The sequence below is a fragment of the Octopus sinensis genome, linkage group LG11 (assembly GCF_006345805.1).
Source record: "Octopus sinensis linkage group LG11, ASM634580v1, whole genome shotgun sequence".
NCBI lineage: Eukaryota > Metazoa > Mollusca > Cephalopoda > Octopoda > Octopodidae > Octopus > Octopus sinensis.
In genome coordinates, this window is record NC_043007.1 from 40,525,407 (window position 1) to 40,535,010 (window position 9,604).

Consider the following 9,604-nt stretch of genomic DNA (forward strand, 5'->3'; position numbering starts at 1 on the left):
CGCACGCACACTCACACACACGCACACACACACATACACACACATACATATGTTGGACGAGTTTGTTTTAGGTTCCGTCTACTAAATCCACTCACAAGGCTTTGGTCAGCCTACAGATATAGTAGAAGACAATTGTTTGAAGTGCCATGCAGTGGAACTAAACCCGTGGCTAGGAAGCAAACCTCTAACCACATAGCCTGAACCTATACAGGAATATTTGAGACACATATCTTACCTTATATAAAAAGAGTATTATAGACACATAGACTCTTATACAACAATAATATTATTAATAAATCATTAATATCAATAATATCCTAGTTCTGAAGAGGTTTATCCTTTAGTTTGATGCAATATGTTTTTACACTCTGTGGGAATAAAGTAAAAAAGAATTGGAATCTGGCAACTGCCTCACGTTACTGAATACCATATCTGTGTTAGATATAAAAGCAGATTTGTAACACCAGATTAATTTGTAACTTGATGAAAGACTTTGTTGTGTATCACATGTGATACGCAGAGCATATTTTTCTGGCATCCATGCATCATATCTATAGAGATAAATGTGCAATGGTGTCTGTCTGTGTGTGCGTTTGGGGTTACTCTAACTCCTTCTACACCATCCGACCGATTTTAATGATTTTTTGGCACATAGTTAGATCACATACCCTGAAGTTTAAATAAGGCCGGAATTTTGCGAAAACTCGATAATGATCAGTTGGCATCGATTTTTGTGTGCTCAATCGGGCGTTTGAATGGACATTCCCATAACGATGTTATTTTTCCTGCAGCTTTTGCATTGTCTGATTTTGATGAAAATCGGTGAGTGAGCGAAGCTCATGGTAGTGAGTCGATGTCAGGACAAAAAAATCAATAATTGCGCCTGAGCAGTGGTTTTATAAAATCAATAAGCTTTTTGCGCGCAAATACCCATAGGGGTTTTTATTTTTGGCCGTAACTTTCATATTTTGCATCTGATCTTAATGAAATCTGAGATTCAGGTAAATTTGTGGTAGGGGAGACGGTAAATGCTTTAATTTAATTCCAGAGGAATCGGAAGGGCACAAGCGTGTATCAGATTTTGTAGGAGTATATCGAAAACGTTAACTGGGTAAAATCCATGTTAAACCAGATATAACATCTTATGGGGTAATAGTTGGCATGGGGAACGTAGAATATTTCAATACAAGGTCAGAGGTGGGCTTAATTTCAACACAGAAAACACGAGCAACGTCAGGTGCAACAGCTCGAATAATACATATTCCCAAATTTTTCAAACCTTTGACTTGTGAGTGACCAACTTTATGTCACTCAAAACGTATGAATCAAGGCCTAGCTAAATGTCTGAAAACAATCATGGACGTTTAGGAGAAACTTTCCAAAATACTTTAGGAAAGAAAGGGCTGAAAGAGAGAGAGAGAGAGAAAATATTATAACACACACATACATACGCATACACACACATTTATTTATTAAGGAAGTAACAATACGCAATATTTTACAAAATTCATCATTGTAGCTTGAACTGCTAAACATCATCGAATTAGAAACCAATAGAAGAAAAGAATGTATGCTTCGTTGAAATAACTGCTGTTGTTCACTAGGCATATTTCTGTTTCCCAAACAGCAAACATCGATTTATCTTGGATCTTTTACTTGTTTCACTCATTAGACGGCGACCCCAGTAAATTTTTTTTTGAAGCCTGATACTTGGTCTCCATCACCGAACTGCTAAGTTACGGGGAAGTAAACACAGAAACATCGCTTGTCAAGCAGTAGTGGGGGCCAAGCACAGATACAAAGACACACACACACACAAACAAAACACACAGACACACACACACACACACACTCATATATATATATATATATATATATATATATATATATATATATATATATATATATATATGCGATAGGCTTCTTTCAGTTTCCTTCTACCAAATCCACTCACAAGGCTTTGGTTGGCCCAAGGCTGTAGTAGAAGACACTTGACCAAGGTACCACGCGGTGGGACTGAACCTGAAACCACATGTGTAGGAAACAAACTTACTACACAGTCACGCCCGCGCCTATAAAGATTTTTTTTTCCGATGATATTTTCTGCTTTTGTATTTTCCCAGTAACATTTTCAGAAAATCGCATAAAAGTTGCTTTGTTGACCCCCCCACCAAAAAAAAAACACTGGACCGGGCGCTGCGATGAACAAAATATTTTATTTCGCATTGCATTCGTCCACTTAGCTCTAAATAAAAAAAACTCTGTGACGGACTGATGTCCTGTGCAGGAGGGATGTTGTTATCTCGGGCATTTATAAGCCATGGAAACGGCGTAATTGATCCCATGAGTCCTTGAATTCTGGACAGTAACGTCTAAGGGACTTAAGTTGTAAGTAAATCACTTGATTATATTGTTTACTGCTATTAATATACAATTTACTACTCTAAGGCACGCCGTTAGCACGACGGACAAAATGCTTTGCAGCATTTCGTCTTTAAAAGCATGCCAAGGTCCACTTGCCTTTCATCCTTTCGGTTTTGATAAAATAAGTACCAGTTGAACACTGGAGTCGAGATAATCAACTTCACCCTTCCCTAGAATTGCTAACCTTGTGCCAAAATTTGAAATCAATATAGTTTAATGCTATGATTCAATTATAAAGAAACAAGTTATTTTCAATATAAATGTGGGGGCTAACTCAAGTTAAAGGCTTGGAGAAAACTGAATTTTTTTCTATTATTTTGCATTGAACATTTACATATTGGTTTTGCACTGGAATCGTTCCCGACGAATTATTCATAATGTAAGTAAATTATATTTAGATGATAAGTGGTTCTAGGTTAATTTCTAAATGATATTCCACTTCATATATTAGCTGGAATAAATTATTCTAAAGTAGATGACATTTTAATGCAGGTCAAATGCATTTCGACAGTTATATACATATAAGAAATGATATACAGACACACATACACACATACACATACATATTTCATTTACACACATACACACATACACACATACACATATATATTTTATTTACACACACACACACCACACACACGTGTATATGAAAAGAGAATTGGTTGAGGGAAATAGATAGACAGACACAAAGACAGGGCCGTGCAGTAAAGATGAACGAAGGCAAAGACAATATGAAATCTTCCCAGATTGATGTCGATGGAATCATGCGTACTCTAGGATATACTAAATATTTCCATACCACTCAATTCATCCTGATTAGTGGCTCCATAATCATAGCATCGACCAACAGTTTCCTCTATATGTTCTATGGTATGTATGATGTTTCCCGTGTGCGTGTAAACAAACACACGCACACACAGACACACACAGACACACACTCACACATATACACACACAAACACACACGCATACATATATAGACTCATACTTACACACACACATACTCACACATAGGCTCTCTCTCTTTCACATACATACACTCACATATAATTTCTGTCTACTCGTTAGACGACCATGACCTTTGCTGACTGATTGGTAGTACCTATGCCCGTGCAAGTGTTTTAAGACGAATGCAACTTGCAGAACACCACGACTACTGCAACTCTCACTACCAATACCAAGAAGACACCCAGAGACAATCAAAGTGCAAAGTATTCGGCTCAGCAGGGTAGCGGTGATTTATATACTGCCCCCTCGGAGTATTTCTACGTCCAGTTGATTGTATGCTAATTAACCCTTAGCTGGGGCCATGACAGGTGCTACTACTCTTGGACAGAGTAGACCTAGGTACAATAATGATTAAGAGATGGTTCCACACACATCAAAACCCTGGAACTCTTGAACCAGAGTCCCACTAACGGATGCAGTTTGAAGTCGTACACAGGTCACACAGATACACATACATATATACATAGATACATACAAACACGCATACATATATACATACACACATGCATATATACACACACACATGCATAAGCACATATATATACACATACATAAATACATGCATGCATACATACATAAATACATACATACATACATACAAAGATACATACATACATACACACGAAGATACATACATACACACATACGCACATACATAAATACATGCATATATACATACACACATACACACATACATACATACACACATACACACATACATGCATACATATATCCATACATGCATGCATACATACATAGATACATACATACATACATACATACATACATACATACATACATACATACATACATACATACATACATACATACATACATAAACTTTACCTTACACACATTTTTTACTCATTCACTGATTTTGGTCACTGGAATACTTTTAAATATTTTGGTCACAACATCGAGTCCAATATATATTTCCAACAGTCCACCCATTTTATTGATCTTTAGTTTATTTGGGCCTGCTACATTAGGAGACATAAGTTGCTACACATAAAAACAACATTGATTTTCATCTCTGTAAACATTCGTCAATTTAGTTTTTCTTTTAACTTTTAAAGGATCTAAAAATAAGTCATAAAATTCCAGTCGTTATAAAGCAGCTTTTTTAACTTTCAAAACTTCTTGTTTTCGGTTTAACTTATAAAATTAGCGTGTAAAAGGGAAGTAAGTCCCCTGGCTTAAAACATTCAAGGAAGATAACTCTGGAAATTTATTGGTTTTAAATTTTAGGCAAATATGAGTTTAGTGTGTGAATTATATTTTTTGGTGTTTTTTTTTTATTATTGGTCTTGATCATGGGATTTATGGCCATGCTGGGGCACCTAGACACTAAATAAATTTTTTAGATTATTTCTCAGTTTAACTGGTCCCTATTTACACTGTCTCAATTCGTAAAACAAAGTTATAAGTTTATTTGCAATAATTTAGAGACACATGTAAATATATAGAAGTTGGACGGGTTTCCACAAAAATCGTGATAATAATCTTATTCTTATTTAGAAGTGTTCGTTCAGTTCGAGATTGAATTAGAAGACACTTTATCCCAAGATGTTGTGCAAATAAATTAAAACTGCTTGAGATAGACATAGAAAATATGCACAAATGTACATGTAATGTAAAGGGAGAAAGCAAAAACTAAACATTTTCAAACAAGAATATTCAAGTAGAAGTATGTAGATATTTATATATTAACAGATCAAATTTACACAGACTACAAAGATACGGAAAATACAGATACAGACACAAAACACACACACACACACACACACACACACACACACACACACACACACACACACACACACACACACACACACAAGTATGTATGTATGTATACTGCTTCTTCTTTTTGCTAATTCTAGGAAAAAGAATCTTTAATCTTTATCGAAATTTCCGAACAAATTCGACGACATAGCTAATTTTCTCTGCCTTGTTTCACAGCCCTCACCCCTGAATACCAATGTAATAATCTGACCGAGTTTCAATTCAACCAATACAATATATCAATTAATGAAGTTAGTGTGGTATATGAGAAATGCTCCATAGACATCATCAATGCCGATAAAGGGCTAACTACAGAGAACCGAACCCTGGACTGTGTGAATGGTTATTATTATACCACTCCAGTTGATAAATCGATAGTGTCACAAGTAGGTTGAATTCTGTTATTATATTAAAATATTTCTTTATTATTTCAAAATTAATCTGTATTCATCCCAGTTTTATATCGTCTCTGTATTGTCTGACGGAAAGTTATGACCATTTTAACTTTCTAAAATATAACACTACAAGAAACAAAAAAAACAAACAAAAAAAAAAAAAAAAAAAAAACAAGACTTTTAGGTCTTTTTCGTCGTTTGTTAATAATATCATTAATTATATGAACGGATTATATGAATCAATCATTAATTATATGAATGGATGAATATATTCATGAAGTAATAAAAGACAATTGTTTAACAAATGTTTCTTAAAGTCATTTTTCTAAGTGTTTTATAAATGTAGATTCTCCGTGTATTTGGATAGAGTAACTTAATGAGTTTTGACTTTTAAAGATGCTGAAGTACCGATACTGTCACCAGCCTATACTACCAAAATACATAACACACCTGAAAATTATCTTTTTATTGAAAAAAAAAACATGCTGAGATTTCCAAAATAAAGTAGGAAAGGAACATTTTTACGGAACAGTAAAATGCTATAATTAGGAAAATTTTTGTTTGAAATAGAGTAAATATTCATATCTGACTCAAAATCTGAATAGACATAGAAAAGTGCATCTATACATGATGGCATGCGCTCTGTCTTCTTGTTATCATACAAAATGTACAAGAAACATTCAGAAAGTCAATTGCAGCCTCTGGTCCCACCAACTGTCTTAGAACTTCTACAAAAACTTCTCAGCATTGCCCATCTACCACTGAAATAAAAATCCTAGCACAGAAAGTATCAAAGTTATGCAAGAATATGAAATAATTTCTTAACTGCCGTTTATCTGTTTGCAGGTATATTGTTTGAATCAGTGGCAGAAAATATTTTCAGTGTCAAAGACGAATTGCTAGTGTAGAGAACGGTAGGGATGTATGTATGCTGAAGGAAAATAACCAAACTTTAATTCTATAAATTCATAGGTAATTCATAGATATGCAGCTTCTTTTAAATTGCCGGTTTTTGTTTTAGTTCATAAAAGGTTTCTGCCCATTTGGGGCATTTACGAATAGGTTCAGAGCTGGGTTTAAAATCAAAATGGAAGGAGTCGTTGCTTTTTTTCTGGTTTTGATCATGTAGCAAAAACCTATTTAGAAGTTTCACCGCCCATAGAAATTTTCTTGGACGTCATGTGTTTTTTTTTTAGTAGATCTGCAATCTTTGAAACGATGAAGCAAAGGCAAACAAACCAATGAGGGGCGTCTATGAGGTCACTGATATGTTAAAAAAAAAGGGAACACATTGGACAATCTACTCTTAAATACACTACAATTGCAACAAAAGAAAGACAGGACGATCAGAATTGAACTTTACAATATAATCATATCTATTAGCAACAGCTTCGATGTACAAGCAATTTTTGAACTATCTCTACACGGCAATCAAGTAATTCTACTTTTGACTATAAAATATGTTTATTTTTACAGTGGGACCTGGTCTGCAACACTGTAGGATTAGCTGAATCAACTCAAACGGTTTATACTTTGGGTCAAATGAACAGTGGCCTGTTAGCACCATGTTTGTTAGAAAAATTCGGACGAAAACCTATAAGAGTGTCAAGTCATATCTTGCTGTTAGTCTTCAACTTAGTCGCCGCATTTTCTTCGTCTTATTGGTTGTTTACAATAATGAGATTTTTGATTGGAGGAGCCCGAGAGGTAATGCCTTTATACGTCATTTTCACACATGTACACACATAGACACTTCTTTTCTCACGTATATATGTATTTATTGTATGTATGCATACACATGTGAAGGGTTGACTTCCCTTCACAAATACTGATAGGGCACAGATAGTGTGTCTATAGCCAGCTGGAGGAGATATCTTCCTGGGGCTACAAACTACAGTAGCATCCACCCTTAGGGGTTAGCCATATTCAAATGGCAAATATGTGTCACGATGTGTTACCGCTATCGTTTATAACTCGCTCTTTTGTATACAAATTTCGGCGCTTATAAAAAATACAAAAAAAAAACGCTAGTTTGTTTATATTAATATAAGATAACAATTTATTTTTTATCTATACGTTATCTATACCACTGCTACGTGATAGCGCCGTAGATGAATTATTCGAATTTTTAAAATAGTTTTGACTGTGAAATATTCATGTTTCATTTGCATAGTCTTGAAACACAGTATTACATGTTCACATCTGCCTAATTTCTACAAACTGTATTACACCCCTTCCAAAGCCTTGCAAATAATCTGCTGCCCGATATATCTTTTCTATCTCATTATATTGAGAGCCAGTTTATGCATTATTCGATTGAAAGTATATATGTGTATCTACTATACCGAGGATATACTGTTATCTTGTGGATCATTTGATGAAAATTAATTTATATCATCAATTGAATTTGAAAGTTTTAATAAGCAAGGTTCTTCCTTGTGTCATCGGTTAAATGATTTCTGTTTATTCGCTACTTGAAGAACAACAAACACAGAGCGAAGTGGAGACCAGATCTATTATCACTTTTGAATATTTCGTTTGAATATTTCTTGCGAAGATGGTTTACAGTCAAGTTGTGATGGATTCTGTGGGAACTGTCTACTACTTCGCAATTTCTATAGAAATTTCATTATCATTGATTCAACAATATTTTGACGTCAGACTTTCAATATCTTAATAAGACAGTAACGTGGGCAAAACTGAAGACTCGCAACTAATTTTTATACTTGTTCCGTTCTCGACGAAATACGTGGCACTCCGTCGGTTACGACGATGAAGGTTCCAGTTGATCCGATCAACGGAACAGCTTGCTCGTGAAATTTGCGTGCAAGTGGCTGTGCACTCTACAGATACGTGTATCTCGGGGGAGATTCGGCGTGACAAGACTGGCACTTTGAAATGTAGGTACAACAGAAACAGGAAGGAAAAGGGTGAAAGAATACATATGACGATGAAGGTTCCAGTTGATACGATCAACGGAGACAGCTGCTCGAAATTGGCGTGCCAAGGGCTGTGCACTCTACAGATACGTGTATCTCGGGGGAGATTCGGCGTGACAAGACTGGCACTTTGAAATGTAGGTACAACAGAAACAGGAAGAAAGGGTGAAAGAATACAGCAGAGTTCACCCTCTCCACCCCCACCACTGCCGGAGCCTCGTGATGCTTTAGGCTTTTTCGCTCAATAAACACTCACAACACCCGGTTTGGGAATCGAAACCGCGATCCCATGACCGCGAGTCCGCTGCTCTAACCACTGGGTCATTGCGCCTCCACGGTCGACGGAATAAGCAGACAGGTACTTACATTTTTTGTAGTAATGTAGATTCACGCTTACATTTAGAAAAATCTTTATTTTTATGTTTTATATTATTATTTTGGTGTGGGTTTTTTTTGTTTCATTAAATAAACTTTTGATCTAAATACCAAATCCCTTTTCATCTCTAACGTATCTTCTTTCAGAGAGCAGTAAAGCGACGGAATACGCCATCCTCATTTTGTACACGTTAGCAACTGCTGAACTGAGTGCTGCTGCCTGTGGTGATTTAATTTACGCCTCAGAACTCTATCCTACACACATACGGTACAGAGTTACTGTTAATATATATTTATATATTAAAATGACACTACCTATCTACCTATAGTTTGTGGATATAGGTGCTTAAAATTGTTTCCTAACCAACTTTATTCAATTTCATGAATACATTTCAAATTTTTCACTTTCAAATTTGGAAATTTAAACCACAAAGTCATTGTATCAAAACAAGATATGAGACAAGTTACAACTGGTTAACTTTTTACCGAAGTTTGGTTCATGCTTGGAGCCTGTAGGAAACTAGACTGAGAGAGAGGAGACGCAATGTTGTAGCTGCATTTGAGCACAGACTAAACAAACGAAACATTTTCTAAAGAATTTAGGCCATTGTTCAATTTTTTCTAACCTTCCAGTTTGTATGATCTAATTATTGTTTTATGTATTTTAACAAAGCTTTGTTT

The 9,604-nt window shown here is 35.4% G+C and overlaps 1 protein-coding gene across 1 annotated transcript; it reads left to right on the forward strand.

Annotated features, from left to right (window-relative positions):
• Positions 1–3,134: 3,134 nt before the first annotated feature.
• On the forward strand, positions 3,135–7,358 carry LOC115217599 (solute carrier family 22 member 8-like). The gene is made up of 3 exons (XM_029787351.2): positions 3,135–3,294; positions 5,392–5,600; positions 7,086–7,358. Exons 1-3 carry the CDS (start codon positions 3,135–3,137, stop codon positions 7,356–7,358), a joined length of 642 nt encoding a protein of 213 aa, XP_029643211.2.
• Positions 7,359–9,604: the final 2,246 nt, after the last annotated feature.